The sequence below is a fragment of the Trichomycterus rosablanca genome, chromosome 18 (genome assembly GCF_030014385.1).
Source record: "Trichomycterus rosablanca isolate fTriRos1 chromosome 18, fTriRos1.hap1, whole genome shotgun sequence".
Classification (NCBI taxonomy): domain Eukaryota; kingdom Metazoa; phylum Chordata; class Actinopteri; order Siluriformes; family Trichomycteridae; genus Trichomycterus; species Trichomycterus rosablanca.
In genome coordinates this window covers 24,449,143-24,464,384 of record NC_086005.1, presented here as the reverse complement: position 1 = coordinate 24,464,384, position 15,242 = coordinate 24,449,143, and the positions used below count along the sequence as shown (strand labels likewise).

The 15,242-nt window shown below is 39.8% G+C and overlaps 1 protein-coding gene across 2 annotated transcripts in view; it reads right to left on the bottom strand.

Moving 5' to 3' along the window:
• The window catches only part of cadm2a (cell adhesion molecule 2a), a 260,075-nt gene that overhangs the window by 42,831 nt on the left and 202,002 nt on the right, over positions 1 to 15,242 (bottom strand). For both annotated transcript variants that reach the window (XM_063014014.1, XM_063014015.1), the window contains one exon: positions 8,401 to 8,550. In XM_063014014.1, the coding sequence (XP_062870084.1) occupies positions 8,401 to 8,550 (150 nt within the window). The remainder of the gene's footprint in view (positions 1 to 8,400; positions 8,551 to 15,242) is intronic.

Genomic DNA, 15,242 nt, shown 5'->3' with positions numbered 1-15,242 from the left:
AAGGGAGTTGGTAGTGCTGTCGCCTCACAGTAAGAAGGGCCTGGGTTTGATTCTCCAGGCCAGACCAATAGGGTCCTTTCTATGTGAAATCTGCATGTTCTTCCTGTGTCTGCATGGTTTTCCTTTCACAAGTCCAAGGACATGCAGTCAGGCCAACTGGAGCTACTAAAAATTGCCCTAGGTGTGAATGTGTGTGTGTGTGTGGACTGGCAACCAGTCTGGGGTGTTTCCTGCCTTTAGCTCTATGAAGTGTACCCAACATGACCCTGACCAGAATAACCATGTGCATTAATAAAAAAGTCCCACCCCCTATTGTGCACAGGGGCATATAGTCAATTACAATATAATTTTAATTAAAGTAATTGAAGTAAGGTAATTAAAATGTAATTTAATAAATTAGTCATGTAATTATATTATTTATTGTTGACTGTTAAAGCTGAAACACCTAAACTTAAGAATATAGAGGGAAGGCCACATACTTCTAAATATATACTGTAGTATAGTAAAATATAGTATATATAGTAATGTATAGTGTATAGTAAATACATAGTATATATAATAATGTATAGTATATAGTAAAGACATAGTATATATAGCAATACATAGTAGTAAATATATAGTATATACAGTAATATATAGTATAAAGTAATGATATATAGCATATAGTAAATACAGTAATATACAGTATATAGTAATATGTAGTTTATAGTAAATATATAGTTTATATAGTAATATATAGTAAATATATTTTATATAGTTATATATAATATATAGTAAATATATAGTTTATATAGTAATACATTTAGTATTTAGTAAATATATAGTATAGTAATTCAAAATAATTATCTTTCTTTAACCCAGTAGAAAATAAGGCTTACACATTTTATCCTCTATACAACATGCTCGGAAATAAGATTTTTAGACTCGATCCTCCCGGGCGTACACCTGAAAATCTTCCCGGTTTATTCTGTTGGAGGCTGAATCGCTCGACTCGATGTGCCTGCTCCCTGGAGTCTGAATTCAAACCAGTGCAAAAGAAAAAAAATCTGATGGGTGTGTGTAAGTGTGTGTTTTTGCTCTGTTAAAACTCCTCTCACATCAGACTGAATCTTACTAAGCCGATCTGCACCGAACGCCGCCTCAGCAGACACGCCGAGATTCCTGCCATTTTTCTTCATTATACAAGTGAGCGTTGCAATGACCTGGAGGAGGATTAGATGGTTTACTGGGAGGACCGAGGCCAGCAGCGTCGGTCCAGATGGATGCCGATGAAGCCGTGTTTCAATTAAACCGAAGTGACACGGCGAGATGCGACCTCATAAAAAAAAGCACAAACCCACACTAAAGATAATGAATGCAGCCTATATAAATCCCTAAAGCTGTATTTTGGACAATTACAAGCTTCTGTGATTCATACACCATTATATTAAGCTAATTCAGTGGGAGTAGGTTTAATATCTAATAAATTGGCCAACGGAGAAAATGAGAAGACAGTGAGTCACGCTTAGGCCGGGGTTTATTGTTTATTACAAGTTTCCTGTGATGATGGCAGGGGTGGATTATTCCCACTCTAATTTACCACCGGAATGTCACAGGGGAGGCCTTTCATTTGCATTTGGGGAGACTGACATTGACTCATGCAGCAGATGATGGCTAGGTCAGCTTATTTACTCTAAAGGGGAAGGATTATAAAAGCCTATGGAGCTTCAAAAGAACATCGATGTATTTTATAATATACTGATGTCAGACTGAGGTCAAAGTATCTGTATTGTATCTGTATTGTTTAACTGATTAATCATTTATTTATTAGGATTTTACCATCATGTTTTACACACTTTGGTTACATTCATGACAGGACAGGTAGTTACTGGTTACTCAAGAATCATCAATTCAAGTTTAATGCCAAAAACAGTCACGGACAATTTTGTATCTCTAATTAACCTCACTTGCACGTCTTTGAACTGTTGGAAGAAAGCAGAATTAAACCCAGGACCTTTTTGCTGTGTGGTGAGAGTGCTACCCACCAAGCCATCATACTGCCAACTGATAAATAGAATGATAAAAGGCTGTATAATGTGTCATTTAATTTACACTGATTCCTATAGGAAAATCAGTTTTCAACTGACCCTCTGGAATGGATTAAGTTCCAGAACCAAGGTTCCACTTTTTATAAAATTTTTCTTTCTAATGCACCTTTACAAAAATCCAGATCCAAGGCCCATAATGCTCAAGCCTAAAAAGGGACCTGTCTTTATTAATTTCATTTAATTGAATAGAAGCTTTATGAATATACAAGAGTTCATAAGCATATCGGACAGTAATTAAATAGTCCGGTACTTTATTTGCACCCTGTTACATTTTCAGTTTTTTTTTTAAGGATATTTGTCTTTATGTCTTTGTCTTTAGAATTGTAGCTAAATTAGTTCTGCTTCTTTACACATGATTCTTAAATGCTTAAGTTGCGATGTGCAGTGCAAATCAGAAAACAAAACCTCCTTCCAGACGGATGGCTGTATTTGTAATTAATAATGTTAAGAATGCTTGTTTTGCACACTTGAGTATTTTTTACCCCAAGCTAATTATTGATTTCTGCCTCAGGCACATCTTTAGCTTTGAAATTAGGAGGTGAAATGAGCTAATTATAATCAGCACTGGTCTCGTCGCATGAGCTCGGTGACACCCGGTTACTTTTTTTCTTTGTACTTTCTATTCCTGCCTTAACATTGAGTGGAAAAGTGGAGCAGCAAAAGAAAAAAAAAACACTCAATGAGGCGAGATGGGTGCCTCAGCGGTCCGAGCTCAAACGTTCGCTGGTGAGATAAAAGCAGCTATTGTAGGGCAGCCAGAAGCGAACGCTAGCCAGAGTCTAATGAAGAGAACAGGAAGGACATCATAATGTACTAGTGAGGCAGGTCAGCTGAACAATAGAGAACGAGACAGAACAGAGAGAGAGAGAGAGAGAGAGAGAGAGAGAGAGAGAGAGAGAGAGAGAGAGAGAGAGAGACAGAGAGAGTATGAATGTGTACTAAAGCCTGGCATCACAGAGTCCTTGCCTTGCTGAGGAAGTTATGTGGGAGCCAGAGGCTGGAATAAGGAAGTTGCATCAATGCTAATTAGCTTGGCACATCTACATACAGACACATACAGACTTCTGCCAGGCTTAATCCTTCCAAAGTTTAGTGTAAAGCAATCAGCATCATTGTGGATGAGATGTACTAGGTTAAAAAGGCACGGTGAGTTTTATGTTGCTGCAATATTCTGAAGATAGATAGATAGATAGATAGATAGATAGATAGATAGATAGATAGATAGATAGATAGATAGATAGATAGATAGATAGATAGATAGATAGACGAAGAGGGAGACAGGCAGACAGATAGATTGATAGATAGACAGATAAATAGATAGATAGACAGACAGACAGATAGAGAGATAGATAGATAGACAGGCAGAAAGACAGACATACAGATAGACAGACAGACAGACAGACAGATGTAGAGATAGATATATAGATAGACAGACAGACAAATAGACAGATAGATAGATAGACAGACAGACAGATATAGAGATAGATATATAGATAAACAGACAGAAAAATACAGATAGATAGATAGACAGACAGACAGACAAAGAGGAAGACAGGCAGACAGATAGACAGACAGACAAAGAAGGAGACAGGCAGACAGATAGATTGATAAATAGACAGACAGACACGCAGATAGATAGTGAAATTGATAGATAGATAGACAAACAGACATACATACAGACAGATAGATACACAGACAGACATACAGACAGACAGGTAGAAAGACAGAGACAGATGGAGAGGCAGACAGATATACAGACAGATAGACAGATAGATAGGTAGACAGACAGACAGAGTGTGTGCGAGCTGCTATAAATTGTGGCCATTGTTTACAGAAAGGCTCTGGACCCAAAGCCACTATTATGCATTTCTGACCAAAGATTAAAGTTAGAACCAGGTACTGATTTGCTGACAGAATTAACACTGCAGTTATGGGTAGGCGTGTCCTAAGCAGGCAGATATTTCTATAAGGAAGTCTTATGGGGACAGTGGTAGCCTAGTGGGTAGCGCTTTGGGCTATGAGTTGGTAGATTTTCTCTGGTGGTATATAAGTGTGTGTATCTGTTCTGCACTTGATTGTAAGCGTTTAGGATCTTTCGACTGATAATAATGAATGAAGAACGTGAGCCGGTCTCTGTCTCTCTCTCACTCTCTTTTACTCAGATTGACACATGGTGTCTTTAATAAGGTACCCATGACTCAACTCTCTATAATTGGACGCCTCGCTCAATCATTTCCTCCCTAATGCACCTTTTCCTTCATGGAGAGTAAGAGAGGGGAGAGATAAGGGATACACACACACACACACACACACACACACACACACACACACACACACACACACAAAGGTCATCACTCCTCTTCAGTCCGTCACACACCATCAGTTTTCAGTAGCTAAGAAATGTAATATTAATATCCCAGACATGAAGGCCCACGCTCCCACAAGTCCTACATATTCCTACTTGTTTCTGCTTGGCACGGAGAGGATTGTCTGGGTTTAAGTCCAGCATAAACATCTCAATCATAGGGCACAGCCATAGTAATCACCTTAAACATTCCTGTCAGGACAACTGGTTTGATTATCTGCACGTTCTGCAAGTGAAAAGGTCATGGAACCTCAAATAGCCACTGGGAACTGAACATCACTCCCAAACACAGACATAGCCAAACATATCTGTGTTTAAATGCCCAACCAGTTGATAGCACCACTAGGGATTCGAACCCTGGGACCCAGTGGTACTGAGCTTGCCTAAATTCACAAGTGTATTTATAGACTTTATATACAAATATATACACAGATCAGCATAAAAAAATATCTACATAAACGCCAATTTGGATTAAAAAAAAAAGGCATAGATAGAAATCTTTCTAAAATTATATAATTAATCTATATAAAGTGTCCTTTATGTAAACATTTCAATAAAACTTTCACAACAAAGTCTTAATCTTTTTTTCACCATAGCTTTGGTCATGTCTTGGACATGTTCATAAAAGAGTCTTATTTTTGTCTGAGTCTTTTTTTACAATTCGGATAAAAAAAGGGCATAGATAACCAGCATTGAAGTTTGTACTGGTCTTCTCATATTGGATGTAGTATGTATTATTAGGTATTTAAAAGGTGAAAGCATTATGATATGGGGTTATTTCCTTGCAAAATGTACTGGGCAATTCAAATTCATTAACGTAAACATAAAAAGTTGTGATGTAAGACAGGGATGTCCAAACTTTTGAACATCTGCAGGTACCATTTTTGAAACGGATGTATTGTGATGTATTTTAGAAATAAAATTAAAGTTGGTCTGATATTAATCAGGTTCTAAAAAATAACTGCTTGTACTGTTTGAACTCTGGGTGTCGCTATCACATAAAACAAATCTAAAATGCTCCCCATCTTCTTTCCCCCAACTCAAAACATTAATGGTACATCCACAACGTTCTTGAGGTTTTGGATAAACGTGGCAGCTCCGAAGAATCAAAAGCTACACACCGAATGCAGAAGATTTCATGTGCACTGGGAAAATAAATATTTTCACTGAGTTCAGAGGGAAGTGGGTATGTCTAATTTAAAGAAGTATAATAATCTTCCCATTAGGATTATAAATATGTAAGTGAAATCGGCAAAATCTTAGTTTACACAACACTGTCATAAATAGATCATTAGTTACGTAAATAAAAAAAGAAGTGTAATTGTTAGTAATCAAGTAGGTCTGTTATCTTTTTATTTGTTTATTACAAAAATGGCTTTTACTCCATCTGGCCCCCAACAAGAAAACTTTGGACACCCCTGTTGTAGGACATATTAGAGGAAAAGTTCTTAACAACCATAAGACTCATTTCTAGAACAATAACTGTAAGCATAAAGCCATAACTAACAAAACTGGATTCTTAAAAAAAGAAGGTGAATGTGCTTGAACTGCCTTGCCTCTCATGACTTTCATTTTATTTAAAGTTTATGGGAAATAGTGTGATATTTCTTAAACCTATTAAAATATTGAGAAACTGAAAACAATATAACCAAACAACTGGGTCAAGAATAAAGCAAAAAAATTCTTATTTTTATTGTAGACATCTTGAAGATGTCATTGTCAACGACTTTGCAACATAGTACTGTTATTAATGTGTGGTGTCTGAATACCCTCTTAATTTGTTTTAAGCATACTGTATCTCTAACTGTTTTATGCTCATAAACACAAATATATAATTTTTGTATATATTTGTAGGTATAAGACAAGGCATAAAGACAACACAATTATGTGTATACATTTAGAGAATATACAGTAGGTACTGGATACATAAGTTGAATACTTCTTTCCTTCTACAGTATATTAAATATGATTAGTTTTGGAACCACCTGCATTTTGGTAAACATAAAACACAGTAAAATACTCTCAAGGTTTTACTCATTCAGTAAGTTGGGATCTATGGAACGCAGTTAGCTTGGTGTAAGGTACAGTCAGGTTAGCTCACAGGCTGTAAGCTTGGTCAAACAAGAAATGAAGATGGAGTCATGGTGGCATACAGAGACATCAATAAAAGATAAAGTAAAGCACAGACACTTGCAGTCACCCGCATCCAAGCTTACTGTGCATGCCTGCTTAATAATACGCCATTACATATAGTAAATGAGCTGATTTGTTGGTCTGCTGAGCACATCAACGCAACCTGCAGAGTAATTTATAAGTGCCTCATTGGCACCAACACAAAGGTTTCGAGAGCAGGAAGAACTATGGGTATTGACACATTTTCAGTAGAAATTATGAAGCAGCAGTGAGCTGCAGCCCTGCTGAGAAATATAAAGATAGCTATTAAACGGTGAATTAACCAGTCAATCTGTTTTAGCTTGTGTGTGCATGTGTGCATACGAATGAGGCGGAGCAAGGAACAGAAACTGAGAGAAAATCATTAGGAGTTTGTTCGCCGTGGGAACGGAATGGATGGATTTAATAGATGGAATTTAAAATGAATGGCATCTTTATAATTTGGCTAAGAACACATCATTATACAGGAAACCAGATAAAGACAGTGCATTACATCCAGTCAGACTGGAGATTTTACATTAGCAATAATTTACTACAGAAAAAGAAGCTTTTTTTAGCCTCTCTTTGTAAGGTCTGTCAGTATGGTAGAGACTATGCACACTAAGACATTACAAAACATACCTTTAAGGTTGGTTTAGTCAATCATAAATAAGTGGAAACAGTATTCGTTAGAATGGCTACTGTGAAACCAACTGTCAGTGACTGCGACTGAATCTGATATTTAGTGTGAATTTAAAGCTCCAAGCTGTATGTGTTATATAGACCTACAAGGTCTGTAAAATATGGTGGTGGTAGCATACATTGACAATCTGGTTGAATTAGATAGGAATTAGATCATTACTGGGAGAGTCTGGCCAAAAAACATTATGAATGGATCATAACTGTGTAATAATCCCTTCAAAAACGTATAACACTTGTAGTTAGACCTCTAACAGATACAAAAGAATAGGGGCACCACCTATTTGGAAAGCTCAAATACTTAAGTAGTGGTGCAAATACTCAGCGGTGCTATCAAACTGGCCGGGAATCTAACAGGCACTATCAGCCGTGCCGAAGGGTGGGTAGCCATAAAAACTTTTAATCCAGAATAAAAACATCACAAAATATTTAAGTGTGAAGTCTGAAGCGGACATCAGGTCCTCCACTAAAGAATGCCTGTTCCAAAGGGTGCTTAGAAGTAATCACCAGCACAACCCAACTAACGTGGCAAAACTCATTAGTTATGATAAATAAACCAAAAATACAAGTTGAGGATAGATATTTTAAGGTCTTGTGGACAGAAGTATGTCTGGACCAAAAGTAGGACAGTAAACATTGAACAGGCGGGATGGAGAGCAGGTCAGCACGTCTGTACTGTAATTATGATAGATGTAATTAAGAGTGTTGGTGGATGCAGATGAGCTCTGGGCTGAATGGAGCAGCTGGAATAGTCATGTGGTGTTACCCTGCTCATTCTCACTAGGTCCTGTTTACACGCTGCAGCAGGTACCAAGAGACAAGCAAACACACACACACACACACACACACACACACACACTCGCTTACAAGCTCACATGCATAACACAGCCAAAAGATCATTATATGGCCACAGTAATGTGGCCACTTGACCATGAGCTCTTTTGACCATTAGTCCACCTCTGCTATCCAAGTATAGAATACTCCATAAAGCCGAACTCAAACACCCAAACACATTCCATATGTCTCCTGATAACAAAACAAAACTCCATCTGTGTGGGAATCTTTGTGCCAGTGTTCAGCCATGCCCTGCTCACTCACCTTTCTTGTCCCCAAAGAAGAGGGTTTGCTGTGCTGGATTTGACCACTGGAGGGAGGTGTTGTCATTATGATCTACGCGACAGGTCAGGTTGGCCGTTTTTCCCTCTGTGACCGTCACATTCTGGACAATGGGGAACTGACCCTGGGCTCCTGTAAGACAAGGATACAGAGACAGATTTAATTAATAAAAAGCACAAGAAATTTTAGGATTTTTTTATTTAGTGTTTTTCACTACATAAACACTCGAAAACACTTGAAAAGTTCAATCTTAGGTAGGTAGGTAGGTAGGTAGATATTTTATTGATCCCGAAGGAAATTAAAGGTTATAATAATAAAAAAGAAGTTTAAAATTTCTCATTATTTCGTTTGACCACGCTTAATAATTAGTGAAAAATGGATGCACATTTAAATACAGAGCTTCTGATGAATAGAACAAACCCACATGCTAAATGTATACATTTATTACACATTTATTATAAAGTTAATTATAAATATGACTTTATAACAGCTAGAGACAAGCAGCACGGTGGCTCGGTGGGTAGCACTGTCGTTCAGGTCCTTTCTGTGTGGAGTTTGCATGTTCTTCGCATGTCTGTGTGGGTTTTCTTTGGGTGCTCCAGTTTCCTCCCACAGTCCAAAGACATACAGTCAGGTCAAGTGGAGCTAGTAAAATTCCTGTGTGTGTGTGTGTGTGTGTTTGCCCTGTGACAGAGGTGATCTGTGACTGTTGAATGTTTCCCACTTTTTGCCCAGTAAACTGTACCTCCGCAACCCTCTGTAGGATAAAGCAGTGGTAAAACAAACAATGACTGAATGAACGACCAGCTAGACACTAAAAATATAAACCTGGTCAACAAAAATTTGCCACTTTTGTTTGGGGCGGCACGGTGGCTTGATGGGTAGCACTGTTGCCTCACAGCGAAAGGGTCCTGGGTTTGATCCAGGGCTTTCTGTTTGGAGTTTGCATGCTTACATTTTTACATCTGCAGCATTTATCAGACACTTCTATTCAAAGCTACTTAACCAGCTTTAACCAGCAACTACTGACTACTGATTACTAGTCCAGTACCTTAAACACTGAGCTACCACTGTCCTTGTTCTGCATGTTCTCCTCGTGTCTGGGTGGGTTTCCCCCGGGAGATACAACATTGCTGACACTGAACTTGAACAGATGAATCATGTGTAACCTGGAACTACCTGTCCTGTCATGAATGGAACCAAAGTGTAAAACATGACCTTTAAGCTAATAAATAAATAAATAAATGGTTCAGTTTGACTGCTCTTTTGATCTGCTTGGTCTCTTAATTTAAACCCTTTGTTCTCCATTCTCTCTCTATGTGCATCAACACTCAGCCTTATTTTCTTGTTCCATGTTTCCAAATTAGCGCTTTGTTGTTCTATTGATCGCTCGGTTTTGACCTTTGCCTGTGGTTACCCTGTTTGCCTGTCCATTGACTAATGCTATATGATGCTAATGCTTAAACACGTCTGCAAATCACAATTAGTTTTGCACCAACAGCAAGAGCTCTAATACAAATTCACGTTCACGTTCATGTTCAGTTCAGCTATTGAAGTCATGAAGTAAAACTAGGTCCCGAGTCTGACTTGGGGGTCCATGGATATATTCAAACCATAACCAGCTGGACAAAGGTTCAATGGTCCTTTGTATACTAAAGATGGACAGATTGGCCCTGCTGAGCATCTGTACCAAGTTCAAATGTTCAGCTCTGATTGCTTTAGGTTCGAAAACCAACAGATATCAAGTTCTTCAGTTTACGTCCATTAGAATCTGAACATGTTTTGACAACACCTCTATAAACACAAGCTAAGTGCATATCTAAAAAAGTTAGCGTTCATTTCTTTCTGCCATGTGTGTGGTAAACTGATTGGCTCTGTCGTGCCCTCCAGGTCAGCTATACGGTCTAATCCGCTAGCAGTGGGTGTCCACTAAGCAACTAAATAATGATAAAAAACAATCCATCAGGGTCAGTCCCTGAGACGCAGGGTGTCAGTTTTTAACGAGAGAAGTGAGTAAAGCTTTAGCACAGTTAAGAAATTATTCACAGACTGACATCTTCCGCGGCACCCCGGGGTTAGCGAATCCAATAATAAATGGCCGCGTGCTGGGGAGGACTGCAGCAAGGAGAGATAATGAAAATGTGTGCATATATAAAGAAGACCCGGGAGAATAAGTGATAGATGAATAATCCATGTATATTTATAGTGTGGCGATGATGCGTCTCATAGCTCGGGGTCAACATCTCCACTGCTGCTTCTGTCTAACAAGCAGTCAGGATGGATGATACATATTACTTAAATGGCAGAGGATGGAGAAAATAGGGTGGAAAGAGCACACAAGATGGACACATTTGTGCCAATAACTACAAAATGAATGGTCAAGATCATGGCTGGATATTTCCAATTTCCACTCAAACAGGTACATTGAAGATAATATCAAAATTCCAAGATACAAGAGGCTACCTGTTACATAAGTGCAGCCAGTTTGTAAGGGTTAGCATTAACAAATATATAGACAATGCTGTTTCCAAGGCTGTGTGCTGCCTTGATGCCTACTGCCTACCTGGGTAGCTGCCTAAATAGAGAGGATTCTAATACGACATTGAACTTTAGAAGGCATTAATTAGACGGACAGGGCAGTTGTAGCCTAGTGGTTAAGGTACTGGACTAGTAATTAGAAGGTCGCTGGTTCAAGCCCCACTACTGCCAGGTTGCTACTGTTGGACCCTTGAGCAAGGTCCTTAACCCTCAATTGCTCAGACTGTATACTGTCACAGTACTGTAAGTCGCTCTGGATAAAAGGCGTCTGCTGAATTCCGAAAATGTAAATGTAAATGTAGACGCACTACTTAAACAGCGATTACGATCGGCCGCCCATGCTCACCTACTTACTAAGCAAACAGAGTTAGCCTCAGGCCATTTAAACCAATGAGCTGAGGTGAAACAACCCACTAGCATGCCAGCCAACATCTCCCCCGTGTACTGAAAACTGCTACGCTGTCACTGACAAACCCAACTTTGCAAAAAAATGACACTTGTGCACCTTTATATCGCTCAGAATAAGGCACCTCAAAAGCAGAATTTCGAGGCATCTAAGAATTGATACAGCCTTCCTATCAGCAGAGTGTAGGATGATGTAAAATGCATCTATATAGAGAGTTCACTAGGTTTTCAGACAGACCCTATAAATAGCTGCTCAGGATAAGTGTGTTAACTGCAGCATTCAATATAAATGACTTCAAGATGTCCAAGATTATTGATCTTATTGACAGAAAGCAGGGCCAGTTACATTAGATGGTGGTTAGGGTACCTGACTGTTGATCAGAAGGTGGCTAATTTAAGCCCCACCATTGCCAAGCTGCCACTGTTGGGCCACTGAGCAATGCTGTTAACTCTCAATTGCTTGGAATGGTAGTCACATTGGATATATCTGCTAAATGCCATAAATTAAATGTAAATAGCACCCAAGTGTATTGTTACAGTTCAGATTTGTGGTTGTTCATTTGGAAATTAGGCTGGGTGCCTGAGCCTTAGAAGTTTAGTCTTACCTCCCAAAACATGCAATAGGAACACTGGCTGATCTAAATTGCCCTGGGTGTGGGTGAGCAAGTAAATGGGTGAGTGTGCATTGCCCTGTAATGGACTGCTGATCTCTCCAATCCAAGGTGTCCAAGGTGTGTTCCTGCTAGAGCCAAGGTTCCTGTGTGTGTGCACTTCATTTTGTCAAAGTCATTTGTCATACAAGTGAGAATATTTTCTCATCTTCAGACCTGTCCTGTCTCCCTTATGAAATAAATGATCAAAAAGGTTGTAGCACACTGGCACTGTCTCTATGGAAACAGGGTTCTAACAATGCCTTAGTTGCATTTGTGCATTCATTCACTTTTAGTAGTTATGTCATCCTGATCAGAGTCGCTTCAGGGTCCAGATCCTACCAGGAGGCACTGGTAAACAACCTGGACAATCCATCACAGGGCAGTCCATAACGCATCACTTTGTCTTGGGATTGTTCCGAAGACTCTAGGGGTCTGTCTTAAAACCTACCTGGGCAGCTGCCTAAGTGGAGAGGATTCTGACTGACACTGAACTTCAGAAGGCAGATTATTTAGATGCACTACTTAGAAGGCGATTACGTTATCGTCCGTCCCCGCTCATCTACTTACTAAGCTCATCCACTACTAGGCTAACACAGTTAGCCTTAGGCCATTCAAAATAATGGGCTGAGGCGACACAACTCACTAACATGCCAGCTAACATTTCCCTCTGTGTATCGAAAACTGCTACACTGTCACTGACAAACCAATCAGAATGTGGCATCTTAGTATGCAGTATTTTGAGGATTTCAAATTTTGTTGATCAGAAGGTGGCTGATTCAAGCCCCACCATTGCCAAGTTGCCACTGTTGTGCCACTGAGCAAGGCCCTTAACCCTCAATTGCTTGCATTGTATTCGGTCACAATTGTAAGTTGATTTGGATAAAAGTTCCACAGTCATCAGTGGCTTCTGTCTTACCACTCTGCCATAAAGGACTGATTTATGAAGTGCTGTAGTGCTATAATCTGCACAGGACATGTAGGGTTCTTTTGGATTGACCGTTGGGTTCTATCCTACCTGCCTGACCAAAACCCTCCTTGCTTGCTAGCTAAAAGTCCAACACTCCTTCTATTGTGAGATTATAAAGTCCACTGTGGACCTGGGAACACTTAAAGCACTACATATAGTTTTATATCCTTGCCCTGATCAATGCCTTGCCACAATTCGATTGCAGAGATCCAGAGGCAGCTTCTCGGACTTGGCTTGGTTTTTCTTCCAAAAATGCAGTGTAAATAGTGGGACCTCAGAGATTCAGGTGTGTACCTTTGCAAATTATGTCTAATTAGTTTAACACTTAATTTAATTGAGTTCCAGGCACATCTCAAGGATACAGCAAACAGGAGGTACCTGAGCACAGTTTACAGTGCCAGAGCAAAGGGGCTGAATGTAAATTAGGGACTATAGTTTATATAACATGATGAACTGAATCCAATACACTATATTCACTACTCAAAAATACATAAATACACAAAATAAAATAATAATAAAAAAGAGGAACACTTACATTGGTGCAGATGAAAGTGCACGGGTGAGACAAGAGCAAGACAACCAACAAAAAGACACAAGGGTTGCAAGGGTTGGCCAAAGACAATTACTCTTCCCTTACCCTTCCCGACTTGACTGATTCCTCTCTATTTATCACTACTGATAGCATGATGCAGTACCTGCACCCCATTTAGGTGGCACAGATAGTCCACCTCCTCCAAGACAAGACATCTATAAGTGCCGTCGCAAGAAGGTTTGCTGTGTCTTCCAGCACAGTCTCAGCAAGAAAACCCGTCCAACCTTTCCAACACTGGACACGGACAATATGTTTAGAGCTGTTGTTTATATACTTAATCAGTGGTAGGCCAGTGACTAGAGCTTTGGACTGTCAATTAAAAGGTTGAGAGTTTAAATCACAGCTTTGCAATGCAGCCACTGTTGGGCACTTGAGCAAGGCCCTTAACCCTCTCAGCTCCAGGTGTGCCGTACAATGGCAAACCCTGTGCTCTGACCCCAGCTACCAAACAAGCTGTGTATATGTACAGTATATTTCACAAAGAAATATACCATTCCATTCCACTGTATATATTTGATACATTTCTACACCCGCAGGTCTGCGGATCTTAAGACGTTAAAGGAGCGTATTCGCACCAGACCAGGTGGCACATTTAATCCAGACGTTGCTTTGGCTCGCAAAAGGAGGCTAACGAAGCACATTCCAAACGAAAGAGTCGCTTTCACCTACGTTGACACTGATGTCAAGCATGACTTAATGAGCCTTATAGTGAAAAGTAGCGGCGAGTCCTTGTAAGGGGGAAGTGTCATTTTCAGCACTGATTAAACTTCCACAGAAGCAGTGGGAGTTAAAAATGGAAGGAGGGGAAAAGTGAAAAGCGAGGGAGAGACGAATCTGTGTTAGTCTAGGTAGAGAGCATGAATTATTCATGAGGGTTTTTGCGTGAAGCATGGCCTGCCAGCGAGCGCCTCTTCCTCCTTCCGTTCGTTCCTCTTTCTGCCTCCGTTCTTCCCTCTCGCCCTATTTCTCTTCTCCTTTTCGACTCTCTCTCTTCCTTGCCCTCTGTCTATCCCCCTTCGTCTTTTGCTATTTGTCAAGCCAAATGTGGGGTGATTATTTACAGACGGGCACATTCAACATGGCACAGTGTTACACAATGGCACAGTGTTCACCGATGATAAACAAAGACTGGCAGGCCACGCTGAAACGGGACGGTACTTCTGACACCTGACAGCGCACACATTTAACTGCATTACGGCAGGAAAACAAGTGTAATTGTGAGAACATTACTCGTATAAAGACGGTTTGTGAGTGACAGAGAGGCTAGGAGCAATATGAATGTGGTTTCAGCTTTACTAAGAGTCCAAATAAGTTTGTGCACTGGCAAGTTTGTAAGGGAAACCTTTACACCTCACACAAAATTTTCATCTTAGACTCAACAAAAGTACTAGTTTGCCAGCCGCCACTCTCTCAGCATCTACAACAATCCACTTGACCATAGGTGCTCTGATGGTGCAGCGGTAGCATGCCAGAACTGACACCTCTAGGACATTCACATAACACTGTACAGAAGTTCAAGGAGCAGTTGTCACTGTCCTGATACCAGATACCTCAGAACTACTTTAGATATACTGTGGTGTCCGTGATTTGGCGGGTCAGAACTGATTTGACAGCATGAGAAGTGGGTAGTCCTGATGTTTTGGTTCATCTGTTTATATCGGAATAGGGA